This window comes from Apiospora kogelbergensis (genome assembly GCF_038363985.1).
Source record: "Apiospora kogelbergensis strain CBS 113332 chromosome Unknown utg000001l_segment0_segment0, whole genome shotgun sequence".
Classification (NCBI taxonomy): Eukaryota; Fungi; Ascomycota; class Sordariomycetes; order Amphisphaeriales; family Apiosporaceae; genus Apiospora; species Apiospora kogelbergensis.
In genome coordinates, this window is record NW_027117418.1 from 6,089,872 (window position 1) to 6,103,363 (window position 13,492).

General features: G+C 52.3%; 4 protein-coding genes across 4 annotated transcripts; 2 read left to right on the forward strand and 2 right to left on the reverse strand.

Annotated features, from left to right (window-relative positions):
- Nucleotides 1-2,942: 2,942 nt before the first annotated feature.
- Nucleotides 2,943-4,806, reverse strand: PG998_001956 (pre-mRNA splicing factor; the record flags this gene model as incomplete). The annotated part of the gene is made up of 2 exons (XM_066868774.1): nucleotides 2,943-4,253; nucleotides 4,282-4,806. The coding sequence occupies 2 exons, from the start codon at nucleotides 4,804-4,806 to the stop codon at nucleotides 2,943-2,945; spliced, it is 1,836 nt and encodes a 611-aa protein (XP_066737189.1).
- Nucleotides 4,807-5,378: 572 nt separating this feature from the next.
- Nucleotides 5,379-7,411, forward strand: PG998_001957 (cell cycle control protein; the record flags this gene model as incomplete). Its single annotated transcript, XM_066868775.1, has 2 exons — nucleotides 5,379-6,395; nucleotides 6,446-7,411. The coding sequence occupies 2 exons, from the start codon at nucleotides 5,379-5,381 to the stop codon at nucleotides 7,409-7,411; spliced, it is 1,983 nt and encodes a 660-aa protein (XP_066737190.1).
- Nucleotides 7,412-9,959: 2,548 nt separating this feature from the next.
- On the forward strand, nucleotides 9,960-10,487 carry PG998_001958 (uncharacterized protein; the record flags this gene model as incomplete). Its single annotated transcript, XM_066868776.1, has 3 exons — nucleotides 9,960-10,050; nucleotides 10,096-10,205; nucleotides 10,260-10,487. The coding sequence occupies 3 exons, from the start codon at nucleotides 9,960-9,962 to the stop codon at nucleotides 10,485-10,487; spliced, it is 429 nt and encodes a 142-aa protein (XP_066737191.1).
- Nucleotides 10,488-11,190: 703 nt separating this feature from the next.
- On the reverse strand, nucleotides 11,191-13,299 carry PG998_001959 (uncharacterized protein; the record flags this gene model as incomplete). Its single annotated transcript, XM_066868777.1, has 4 exons — nucleotides 11,191-12,110; nucleotides 12,161-12,179; nucleotides 12,236-12,594; nucleotides 12,765-13,299. 4 exons carry the CDS (start codon nucleotides 13,297-13,299, stop codon nucleotides 11,191-11,193), a joined length of 1,833 nt encoding a protein of 610 aa, XP_066737192.1.
- Nucleotides 13,300-13,492: the final 193 nt, after the last annotated feature.

The following is a 13,492-nucleotide window of genomic DNA, read 5'->3' on the forward strand; positions in this document are numbered from 1 at the left end:
ACTACACAGTCGCTGTTAGCTGTTGGTCAGTTACCCCGCACAGACAGACCCCGTGGCAGCCGTCGCCTCTGGCAGCTGGGATTGCTAATAGCCTTTTCATTGCTGTTATCGTGACGTTTGGGGTTGTGGGAAATCTCCCCCATCTGTTACTCATTCGAATCTCCCCAAACGAACGCGAGATACTCCTCGTCCACAGTTTTCCATCCGAGCTTGGGAGCTTGGGGCGAAGGCCTTCCCATCTCCGTGCATGCAATTTCGACCAAATGCCATACCAGCAAAAGCCACAGTTGTCCACCCCCTCCCCCTTCCCCTTCCCCTTTTTTGTTCCAGTCACATTTCCGGGGCGGGACGGGGGATGGCGGTAATGCTACGATGACAACAAGAGGCGTCCCCTCTCGGCACAGATACAGCCATGCGGCTCACCACGACCGTTCGTTAGCCAGCGAGTCTGTTCGACCGCGCCCGCAGGCCCATCCCGGATCTGCTCCGGATAGAAACTAAGAGGCCCGTCTAAACTCAATTGTCCTCGGTGCAGACTTGTCTAAATAGTCTGTACTGGTACGGCTCGGGAACAAACAGGACAGATGGTTAGGTTTGTACGACGTGCAACTATTACGCCCGGCTGCTCCTTCTCCTGCTACAAGGCGCCAATTATGTTGGGTGACATGGTTCTTATCTCATGATTAGTCTAATGATGGGAAATGTTCAAGCCGAACCGAGAAGGAGGGGTCTCTTTGCTTTTCGGAGGCCATTGTCCCCTCCCCAGTCGCCAGTCATCCCAACGGTCGCATCGTCCAAGTTTGCGACTCTTAGTCCAGGCAAAGTCAAGGTAAGGTTTTCTTCTTCTTCTTCTTCTTCTTGCTGATGAACGTTGTACTCTAAGTATGGCCCAAGTACCTGCCCTCCTCCCGAGGCTCTCCCCCGTTGCTGGAACTCCTGTCCCGTGGACGTAAAGGTCGTGTTTTCCCCAGCTGCGGACGCGGATACCCCGCGCGCGGAAAGTTCAAAGCAGCGACATCTCCACATCAGAATGGGCTTTGTTAGGGAATGGTGTCGCGGGGCCATATGAAAAACACTTTGATACGTTCGATTTCTCCATGGGGCCATGGGCCGATAACGAGGGGAATGGTTCGATACGGCTGCCTGTTGACATGATGCGTGTGGGCTGGCTGGCCGTTGTTCTGTTTGCTGTCGGTCGGCCGGGTTGCAGAGTTGCATGTGCATGCTCGCTAGTGTGCGATTTTATTGCATCCCCCCGGCAGATGGGATTCACAGCACTTCGCCATGTCCTCTCTCTGTCCATTTCTGAAAATCGCCATCACGTTAGAGTAACACCAGGACGTGCCAAAACGGATGGGCAACGAGAATACCGTATGATGGTTACACCCAGCTCATCCGTTAACGTTCGTCTATCAGCAAGTCCTTCGCATGGATCACCGGACATTCATTCGCTTAATTCGGCCTGTACGTGCGTGTAGAGATAGCCGACCTGCCCCGGGACGTCGTATTTTCATGTGGCGTTATATCTCGGTCTATTCGCGCATCTAGACGTTGGTCTTTTCAGGTATGCCCATATACAATGCAATCTGCGGCTGATGGTCCGGATCATCCGCGCGATTTTCCCTCGTACTTAGTCAAGTTTCTTAAGGCAACTCCAGGAGTCTGACTCCAACTAGAAGACCCTGGATTTTCCCCCTCCCCGGGGTCCTTCGGTGCGGGAGCCAATAGGCAGCCAGCGTCATGCAGGAAAACCCGGCTGTCTGTGACATTGCTGTGGATGTCGTCAGGTTCGAGACCTGAGGCATGGCAGTTCATGTCGGGCCAGGGTCATCATTCATACCACGTCTTAGGGGTATAATGTTTTCTCATGCTAGCCTTTAGCCAAGTAACGAAGTTAGTTTTTGGGGGTATCGCCACACGTATCCCCCGCGCAACTTATGCCTGCAACGTAGTACAGCAACAAGGAACAGGCCGCCCAAAAAGCAAAGGAACGAAATGGTTACATATTGCGCCTCTGAACAGTACCTTGGCAAGTACGACATTCGTATCTCATGTTTTACTCGCACGTTGTTGTAAGGTCTCTCCAACAGATGTTTGACGCAAAGCATAGGCGCCTGTGGACGTATGTACCTGCATAATATCATGTTCTCTGGATTGTCTCATTCTGACATGGGGGTTTGACCTGAATGAGTAATTATACAGTCTTTTCCCAAGACGTGCTGTAAAACGGGGCATCGTCATCTTTGTGATACGAAACCTTCAAGTGCATTGCTTACCTTGCCCGGCGTTCACAAGGAAGGCAAGGATGATGAAGATCATCACCATTAAGCAAAGATAGTAGAAAAATACCAACTCCTCCACAAGCACATAACGTTACGGTTCTGCAGGTCCCCTACCCACCCGCAGAAAGCAAGCAACACACAAATACATAATCATGCTTAACTTTGTGTCTGATTGCCAGATGATTTGCTTACATTCAAGGGAATAAGGGGGAGGAGGAGGGGGACCCTTTCGACACAGACGACACACTGGTGATGTGTGCCGCTCGAGTCAATCCCACGTACTCGTACTTCCTTCTAAATCACTACCTGTGCTTTGTCTCTCTCAACAGAAAACCGACCTGATCAGCTTGCCCACCAAGGCCCCTCAGCTGCATCGGTGGAGGCCATGGAGTTAAATGGTATGATATTGGTTGCCAGTCTGGGGATAGTCGTCTGTCTGTCTATCTGTATGTCTCTTCATTCATTTCCATCGTACGTGCATATTGAAGGACACTGCCCACCAGCACCTCACAGCAATGAGACTTCATAATTATGCTTCTTATAAGCATGAAAGGCTTACTAGCGCCAACTGAGCTCGAAGTTGCTGCTACTGACCGGGTGCGGCGATGCGGGCTACCAAACGTGTGTATGCGGAAAGAAAACCCTGAAAATTGCAACGCTCTACTTCGAGGGTACAGGCGGGGGTGCCATAGATTTCGACGAGCCCGTGTCAACCTTTTTGCTGGGGGGCTGGCCTGGAACCTTGAAGGTCCCATTGTTATTGCTGCCGCCACCGGAGCCGCTGACCTGCGTAAATGTACCCCCCTTGAAGTAACGATCCTCATCAGCCTGTCTCTTGCGCTTGAGCTCCGCTTGAACCTTGGGGTCCACGAGCTCGAGACCCTGAACGGGCGTGAAGGCAAGCGAGGATGCAGTCCCTGCAGAACCCCCTCCTCCAATGGTCGAGCCCACCCCCGAAGTCCGAATGCCCTTGCCGCGCAGGTCGATAGTTGAGCCGCCACCCTGGCCAAATCCGCGCAAAGATGAGGCTGCACCGCCGACGGGCGTCGCCCCTCCCCATCCCTTGTGCTTCTGCGTGAGCTTGGCGCGCGTTCGATTATCGATCTGGATGCCGCGTATCCGGCCGTCGTTGGATGCGCCAATCATGCCCATGCCAGCGGTAGATTCGCCCGTGCCGTAGCCGACTTCCTTCTCCTCCTTGCCAAAGACCATCCGGTTTTGCGCTTTCCGCAGATCTGTCATGGCTGTGGCTTCCTTGGCCTTCCTGGCACGCCGGCCACCGCGCTTCCGCGACGGCTTGTCATCAGGAGCTGGGAGCGCTCGTTGCCCCTTATTCGGGGGCGGTGCCGTCATCTTGTCTAATCGGGACAACACCTGGTTATGTAACTCATCACCGTAATCGCCATGAGGATATGTATGGCCAGTATCGGCGCGAGCTGCAAGAACGAGCTTGGCGGTCAAGGCCTTCATTGCCTTCGTCTTCAAATCGGTCGGCACGCCCCGGATAATAGGCGATTGATAGACGAACCCCTGCTGTCGAACACCAATGTTTGTGGCAAACGCGGAATTGGACTGCTTCTTGGAGCCCCACGCGGCGATATTACAGGCCGGAGTCCTGGCCAAGTTCGTCAACCCGCCTGCTGTGTTGATTAGTTGGGCCGCAGTCAACGAAGATCCAAGCAGCCTCGTCAAATTCGGTGCGAATACGTTCATCCGGGACTGTACATATTCGGTGAGCGTCTTCTTTGCCCGGTCCATGGAGACTACCATGAGACATGCTCGAATAATGCGATCGAGCTCCTCTTGGCTGACTTCGTGGCCTTTGGTCGTGGTGGCCTCCACGGTGACAATCATCAGCGTGGGGCCGTCCAACACTGACTTGAGCGATTCGCCCAAGACATTATTAGTCGACTCTTGCAGAGATTTGATGCTATCCGAGTCCATAGGGCCATTGCCGAGGATTGCGACAGCCTTTGCATAGTCGACGGGATTTTTGGACCAGCGTCTCGAGTTCTTGAAAGCGCGCCGAGTAGTGATCCCGAACAAACTTGTGAACTTTCATTATCTCTCCGTCGAGCTGTGTAGATAGCGTGTTTGACTCGGTCAAGACCTTATACTCGGGGTTGTCCTCGATGTTGCCGACGTTGATGGCTTGCGCATCGAGCGGTTGCGATTGGAAGCGGGCGATGTCCTTGAGCAGAGGCTCTAACCGATCCATGACCGTCGAGACCTTGCGCACATCCTTAACGTTTCCGAGCTGCATCTTTTCGACCTTGGCCTTGGTTTCGTCCTCGCCTTCTAGAGGATCGATGCCGCCCATTTGTTCATCCTGGTCGTCATCTTGGGGCTCCTCATCGCCATCCAGCACCATATCGCCATCGTCATCGCGGTTGTCTTGGTTGTCGTCATTATCGCCCTTGATGGCCGGGCTTTCGCCCTCCAGGCCTAAATCATGCGCCTCGTCGCCATTCTCGGAGCCCGACTCCTCGAAGTCCAGGAGGAGCTCGTCTGCTAAGGTGGACATTGTGCACTGACGGATGAGATTTGCGTTGATCAAAGCAGCGACGATCTCAGGCAACTCACTTTTGTGCCCTTTTGTCTCTCGGTTTCCCGAGGTGGTAGTTGGTCGACAACAATCTGGGCGCGCGCCGGGTGGCAGCAGGCAGGCGCAAGTTTCTGGAGGTAGTTGGGATGGTCTGTTCGTAGATGGTGTTGTATTCCGATCCCGTAGAGATGCGTCGCTGGGCGTCAGCAATCAAAGAAGGTGGTGAACTGAAGCAGGCGGATGGTTGGTTGGTTTCAGTTGCAGGGCTGCGATAATGAACAAAGTAAAAGTAGCATTTGCTTGATAGCAGTCGCAGTCGCAGTCGCCGTCTCCATGCACGCTTCTGGTCCCACTAATGAGGATTATGTCATCCATTTTGGTCCCGCTTATTGGACGAGCCAGCTCTGTCAACAACCTTTATTTTTTGATGGACAGCCTCCTACCGAGCACATAGTAATTCACCCCAACACCTCCCAAGCAGCGCATCGACTACTCTTCGCCGACCAGCTTACCACCGACGTTGTCGTGTCACACCGAAGAGCTCGCCCAGCATGGAGTCTTCACGCGGCCCCCCGAGGGTCAAGAACAAGGGCGCCGCGCCTATCCAGATCTCGGCCGAGCAGTTACTTCGCGAAGCTCAAGACCGCCAGGACACACAGGTGAAGGCGCCTACCCAGCGGTTTGAGGATCTCGAGGAGCTGCACGAATTCCAGGGTCGAAAGCGCAAGGAATTCGAAGACTATGTCCGCCGCAACAGGGTCAACATGAACAATTGGATGCGGTACGCGCAATGGGAACTGGAACAAAAGGAGTACCGGCGAGCCCGTTCCATCTTCGAACGAGCCCTCGATGTCGATTCTACATCGGTAGTGCTATGGATTCGCTACATCGAGTCCGAGATGAAGACCCGCAACATCAACCACGCCCGCAACCTCCTCGACCGTTCCATTTCCATCCTGCCTCGAGTCGACAAGCTCTGGTACAAGTATGTCTACATGGAGGAGATGCTCGGGAATGTTCCCGGCACGCGACAGGTCTTCGAGAGATGGATGGAATGGCGCCCCGACGAGGCTGCTTGGAGCGCCTATATCAAGTTGGAGAAGCGTTACGGCGAGTTTCAGCGAGCGCGCGACATCTTTACACGCTTCACCTTTGTCCACCCTGAGCCAAGGAACTGGATCAAGTGGGCAAAGTTCGAAGAGGAGGTCGGCACAAGCGATCTGGTTCGCCAGGTTTACAGCGACGCCATCGAGGCTCTAGGGGACGAATTCATGGACGAGAAGATCTTTATCTCGTGGGCGCGGTTCGAGGCAAAGCTCAAGGAGTACGAGCGCGCGAGAGCCATCTACAAGCACGCCCTCGACCGCCTGCCGCGGTCCAAATCCATGCTCCTGCATAAGGCTTACACCACGTTCGAAAAGCAATACGGTGACCAGGAAGGAGTTGAGGATGTTGTTCTCTCAAAACGACGGAGGCATTACGAAGACCAGATCAACCAGAACTCCAAAAATTACGATATATGGTTCGATTATGCTCGCCTGGAGGAGGCCGGCGGGGATGCAAATCGGGTGAGAGACGTCTACGAGCGAGCAGTAGCCCAGATCCCCCGACCCAAGAGAAACGCCATTGGCGGCGATACATTTATTTATGGATATTCTATGCGATTTGGGAAGAGATGGAGGCTAAGGATATCAGCCGGGCGCGGCAGATCTACGATCTCTGCCTAGACCTTATACCACATAAGAAGTTCACCTTTGCCAAGATCTGGCTCATGAAGGCATACTTCGAAATCCGCCAGGGCGAGCTCACAGTCGCGCGTAAAACCCTCGGGCGGTCCCTTGGCATGTGCCCTAAGGACAAGCTGTTCAAGGGCTATGTCGAGTTGGAGATGAAGCTCTACGAGTTTGTTCGCTGCCGTACACTATACGAGAAGCACATTGAGTGGAATCCGTCCAACTCCCAAGCTTGGATCAATTTTGCCAAGCTCGAGCATAGCCTGGACGACTTGGAGCGGGCAAGAGCTATCTACGAACTCGCCACGAACCAAGAGACACTCGACATGCCCGAGTTGGTGTGGAAGGCCTACATTGATTTTGAGGAGGGAGAGGGTGAGTTCGAGCGGACGCGCGATCTGTACGAGAGGCTACTCGAGAAGACGGAGCACGTCAAGGTATGGATCAGCTACGCCCACTTCGAGCTCAACGTCCCCGACGCCAACGACAACGTGGCGAACGGCAACGCGAACGCGGAGGAGGACGAGCCCAAGACCGAGGCGGCCAAGGCCCGGGCCCGGAACGTGTTTGAGCGTGCTCACAAGAGCATGAAGGAGAAGGACCTTAAGGAGGAGCGGGTCTCCCTGCTCAACTCGTGGCTCGCCTTCGAGCGCGTCCACGGCGCCGACGAGGAGATCGAGAAGGTGCAGAAGCAGATGCCGCGCCGGGTCAAGAAGATGCACAAGCTCGAGGACGACACGTACGAGGAGCGCATCGACTACGTTTTCCCGGCCGACGACGAAGAAAAGCAGGATTTGTCCAACATGCTGGCCATGGCGGCGGCCTGGAGGCAAGGCGGAGGCGAAATGTAAGAGAGATAAGAACGTATTACCACGTCACGAGGTCGCATCGGTTAGATGGGCCTTGCGTGCATCTATTAGTAGGCCAAATTGCAAGACGCCTTAGAGGTGTGTGACCGCGAGCCTTGTGACGCAAGTATATCCTACCCACCACAAGTGATTTGCTTGCTTGACGAGTGCGTCTTTATAGGACCGGCAAGGTGCTTCCTAGTCTCAATTATATTGTTGTAGCATATCGTTTTAGTACAAACAATTCCCATAGGTAACAGCCAGTCTGCATCAATCCCAGGAAGAAAGTACCCAGTAAGAAAGTACTAGGTATATCAATACGCAACAGCTGAAGTTATTTCCCACGACACATAACTCAATCAGCCATTGGTAACCGGCACCGAGGTGATCTGTTTGTACCAAATACTCGCTCCTCGAACTATCCAAGAACCAGCAGCCGCTAACTTTCCCCAAATCAGTTAGGTTCTGGGGTTCTCCACATAAGGTAAATTTCTACTTCACTAGAGGATATTATAAAAAGATAAAGACAAATTATATCATCCAAGAAAGACACGGCCTGGTGGCGAAATGGTATCGCGTCAGATTTCGGCTCACCGATCTCAAAAATTACCTCTGAAGATTGCGGGTTCGAATCCCGTCTGGGTCGATTTTTTTACCCTTTTAACCTCTCTTTTCCTATTCTTTTCATCACTCTATCTTCCGAATTAAGGTATTATATAATTCAAGAGCGAAACTTAACCCTAGCGTCTAACCTAACAGCGTATTCAGCTAACTCAGGCAGTCCCGTATAGCCTTCTGGCTCAGCGTGGCATAGGTGCTGACGTCCGTAAGGTTTATTGTGCACGTTCCGCGGCCTGGTATCGTACCGTGGGATCGATTACCTGTAGTTCACCCTGGAAACGGCGCGGAATAGCTATCTGTGAAGCTGATCTTGTCGAAGCCGGGGTAGAACGCCACACCAGGATGGTTGATCACAGGGGGTGGTCCCCCTAGTAGGACTCCTGGATGCTCAGGGTGCGGGCAAGAGCTACGCCACTCCTTGTCATGTGAGTACGGAGTGTCAATGTTGCGGGGAGCCTTTATCAGCCGGTATGATGATTTCTCGACGTCTGCTTCGGCTTTCGACTCCGAGATGTGCAACCTGTCGCGGCTGCCACTAAACGAACTGGCACTAGCTCGCCGTTTGCCTACAAGGCTAAGTCCCCAGGAAAGAATGGCTAGTAAAACGATAATTCCGGGTAGGGCTGCTATCATGGATGGAGAGAGAGAGGTCCGGTACATGGTCTCGGAATACACATACCTGTTCATGCCAGCGAGGATCTTCTCTTAGGTGGCCATGGTGTGTCTGTTCTGGCTTGCCAGAACCGGTTGATTGTTCAAGATTGCGATTTCTCCGGCCGAGCAGGAGTTCAAGTTGACGGGCCAGGACCAGCCGATGGTCTCGGTAACATCAACCTCACTTCTAGAATTAGAGACCTCTCGCGGAACGTTCAGTTACAAATCTGGAGTTACTTACGGACGAGGGGGAGAGCAGGGTCTCCAGAACCAGAGCCGTCGACAGATGAGTTAATACTCGGCATAGCTGCTTCGCGTTTAATATAGGTAAAAATTAAAGGCAGGGTTCCGATTTTAAATATAAAAATAAAAGAAGAAGGATATAAGAATAAAAGAAGAAGGATATAAAAATAAAAGAAGAAGGATATAAAAATAAAAGAAGAAGGATATAAAAAAATTTATAATATAGCTAGGGCTTTAAGAGATATTATATTTACTAAGCTTACCGAAGCTATGCGTTTCGCGGCTAAGAAGTATGGGCTGATACGCAGAGGTAACATTCTGACCCGGTCAGAAATCGGACTGGATAAGCTGTAACAACTCATCGACCATAATCTGCTGACCACTTCGTGTATCGAGATCGCCGACCGCTATTAGCTAGCCTGGCTTCTGATGCGGACTTGCTGTGTGCGACCAGGAAGCATTGGCTGGTCAAATATGGAAAGGCTAGCCGACAAGCTTAATCTCGTCTGGTGAGATATCCAGCTATTCCGTAGCCAGTCTCAAGGTATATTTGACGCCAGGTACAAGTTCCGCTCCCTGGAATCGAATCGTAAGGAACCAGAGTCTGCTCTGGAGAAACCGGCTCCTTTGTCAGAGATTCGATGCAAGATCACATCCCCGGCAGAATCAATAGATCAAGGAAGATGCCCTAGACGAGCCTGTGGTCCGAGCATCCCAGGCCCGAGGTCTTGGCTTTCGCGAAGAGCCTGCCTCTGCAACTGGCCTCACCGGATATCTCCAGACACGGGGAGAAAGGCTAGGTTACCCAGAGCCTATCAACTACACTTCCATCAGGCGTCAGTCTGCAACAGATATGGCTCGCCAGATCGGGAACGACAAGGCCCGAATGATCATGAACCATGACCCCGACTCCAGGAATCTCGAGAAATAATGCCTGAACCTTTCCGAGATTACAGACCTCGCCGAACTAGCCGTGGGTCAGGGAACTAGGACAGCGACGTCTGGGAAAAGCGCTGGTCAATCGAGCAGTACAATGGCAGAGAACAGTCCCCTGGCAATCGGGGCACTATTGCATGATGTAGAGGCTATCAGAAGCATCCACAGAGAAGCACTCGATTCTCTCTGTATGAAGATAATGGCCGAGAACGATGTCTCTGCCTGATCAAAAGGGCGAGTCCGCCATCCAGCGAAGAAGATTCTATTGGGCGAAGAGATCCAGAAGCAAAGGGCCACACTTACGACCGAAGCCTGGTCAAGCCGGCTGGAGAACTCTGATGTCGTGGGGCAGATGTTGGAGCGTGCCAGAGAAGCTATGGAGTAGAGACAAGCCCAGGAACCTGACGATCCTACGGAGCCTACTGTCGATAACGAAACGGGACTCTTTATCCAGGATAAGGTGGCTGATGATGGAGAGGAGGAGGATTTGGAAGAACAAGTCACCTCAGCAGACGATGAGAAGCTGGTCGATTGCGTCCAGGACACCACCAAGTCTCCATTGGACGGTGAGGTTGAAGTTCCATTCGAAAAAAGCAGCCATGGCATTGATGGATATCCCACTTAATGACACGCTGTCGCCGTATCGTGACTTCAAGCACAATCCAGTGCGTTGCCATTCGTTGCCGTCTCCAGCCGGTCCGAAATACATTCTAAGCCATATACGCAGCCCCTTGCCAAATCTTTGATTAACCCTCATTCGAAAATTGCATGAAGGCTAAGAAGCCCTCATCTATCTGCTTTTGCTCGGCGAAGGACTTGGTCAGGAAGGTACTTGAGATTGCTGTCGGATAGGTGATTCGTACAGCCTGCTAAGCTGTTTGTTGCCGCTGCTGCTGTTGCGGCCAGCAAGAGAAGGAAGAGAATTTAACAATCAGCAATAGATTGACCGATAAATCATGCACAATATGATTGTTCCTATACCGCAATGCATCTTTTAGGCGGCCAGTCCATGCTATGGCATGGACTCTTGCTGGGACAACTCCATTGCCTACACATTTGCTATAGGTAGATGGTGGTTGCACAGGTTGCTACTAGATCACCTGTACTGTAACATGGGCTTCTTTTTGTTATAACCAGTCGCATTTCGTTCTCTTCCGTATTAAGAGACATTCCCTTGGGGCAAGTAGCAGTCTAACTCTAAGGACTCAGCTTCACAGAACATTATACATTACATGCATCCGTGCCACATCTCTGCTGCCTCATTGGCCTAAAATTCGTGGAATAAAGCAAATCCTCCGTGTCGCCTCAAGATCCAACACGTTCCCTCATCAGACCAAGATATCTGCCGGGCTGCAACGATGCTCGAAAACCAATTGATCGAGGAGGGGAGAGGTTGGGAGGCGATCGGCCCGTCCAAAAATGGGCGAGTGTGAGAGGATATTCATACTGAAGTCCATCTCAAGCCAATTCCAAATAACTTGGTACTCGTCGCCTCTCTTGGTTCTCTCTCGCGTTCCGTGGTTCTGTATATATACCTCCATCAGAATTGAGCACCACCGGCGCTTCTGTGAATGAGCATTGGAACGGCATTCGAAATAGTTAGAGTCGCCACGGGGATTCTCCCATTGGTACGACTGTTCTTTGGGCATGTATTGAGGTGAAACCACTCGCAAGATAGCATCGAGCAGAGCCGTGCCGATCCGCGTACGCCGGTGTTGAGGATCTACCATGACGTAAAGTCTACCAGAGCACTTCGTATTCGTACGAACAGAGCCAATGACACCACGGCTCGCTATGTCAAGGTACGCGAACCCGATAACTTGATGGCCAGCTTGACCGATGGGCACGTTAGGGTCACGATACCCGCTAAGGGCCACAACAAAGGGCAGGATCTCGTCGCGACAATTTCTGAGGATTTGTGTCCATGATTGCGGGTTCACTGCATCCTGGTCCAATGCCCGCCAGCCGTTTTCGACTTCTTGGTTGTAGAGCTTGGCAACGGTGATCATGTCCCCTTGCTCTGCAGGGCGGATGTGGCATTCGGACCTGCATTGAAAGGGATTGGCACGGGTCACAGCCGGTTCTGTCTCTGAATTGATTTGCGAGGGTGCAAGGCGTGCTTTTTCTGCAAGCTCTTGCTGGACTCGTCTGGCCTCTCTTTGCTCTCGAATCTTGCGGTCGTGATAGATACGGGTCTGTGCGGTGGAATGTAGTCGCTTCTTCATCAAGATGGTCTCGTCTTTTGGATCTGAGCGGTGTTAGAGCACGGGCCGTGAAAATCCCACAAGGTAGACTTACTCTTTATATCTCGAGGATACTGGACCGGGGGAGCAGAGTGCCAGTCTCGCAATCTACGTCACAATCGTCATGGACCATGGGACGATTTTGGAAGACGGGGGCTTCTGCCGTGTTGGGTACCTTCAATATCCATCTTCCAATCCACACATTCATAGCCGTCGTAGGGGCCCAGTCGTGAGCGCTTGTGTTGCCACTGACACCGCTGTTATGACTTATCGACTCGCTCTCGAACGACTTATTCTTCTTCTTCGGGCGTCGTGTTTCGTTCCAGTCCTGCTCCGTCCAGGTCTGGACTGGAACTTCACTACGAGGATCACGGTCAGGATCAGCCCTGGGAGGGTCAACCCCAAATATGGCAAGGGATGCTTCTAGCTTGAGTTTGAAGCTAGAGGCCTCGCCCTCCTGCTCTGTTGATACAGGGGTTTTCAGGGCGACTGGAGAATCCGCAGTGTCTCCATGTGTAGAGCCGGGAATCTTAACAGGTGCAGGTTTCATAAGTAGCCTGCCCGAGGCTCCCGTTCCATGGGTACCATGTCGACTGTTTTCTTGCCAGTGCAACATCAAGCTGCTGTTGAGGCTCCGGTTCTGGTGTTTTTTTGTTGACTCTGGGCTGGAACTCGGCGCAGATGCGGAGGCAGTTGCCCATGCTCTTCAGAATGCGTAGGCACGTTGCTAGGATCCTCATTCAAGGGACTCTGATCCTTCGCCTTCACGAATTGCTTCGGAGGCTCTCGCCAGATTTCCTGCTTTTTGTCCCTTGTGGCCCAGCGGCTTTCTTGAAGCTGGTTTCGAGATACTCTGCGCGGAATGGGATGATTCATGGCATAGTGGCCATGATTCGGTGCATCAGGATATCCGAGGCTGCGCACCTCGTGGCCCGCGGTTGTTGTGCCCATATGGTGTTCTTGCTCGTCTTGTACACCCTGTGTTCCTTCGCCAGGCGCAAAAGACAATGCACCGTCATGCATTGCACCCGATGCACCTCGAAATGAGGCCAAACCTTCATTCCGGGGAGCCGAAATGTTCTCGGTCCTCTCTATTGCAGAATTCGTGGAGTTGGCCTCTTCTTGTGGCTCAGATCCGTCTTGATGGATTGTCCAGTGATCAACCCAGACGTTCCTTTGGTACGAGGTAGCCATGATCAACTAAGGATAATATCAATATAATGCATAACCCGGAGGTGTACAGTATGACAATGCAAAACAAGGTGAATTTAAAATGGGGAGGCAGAAGTCAACACCATTGATATTTCAAGTTGGTCATGAGAGGGTGTAGAGTAGATGTTGACAGGTGAATGCAAACGACGTAGTGTTGATGATGATACCCGACGAA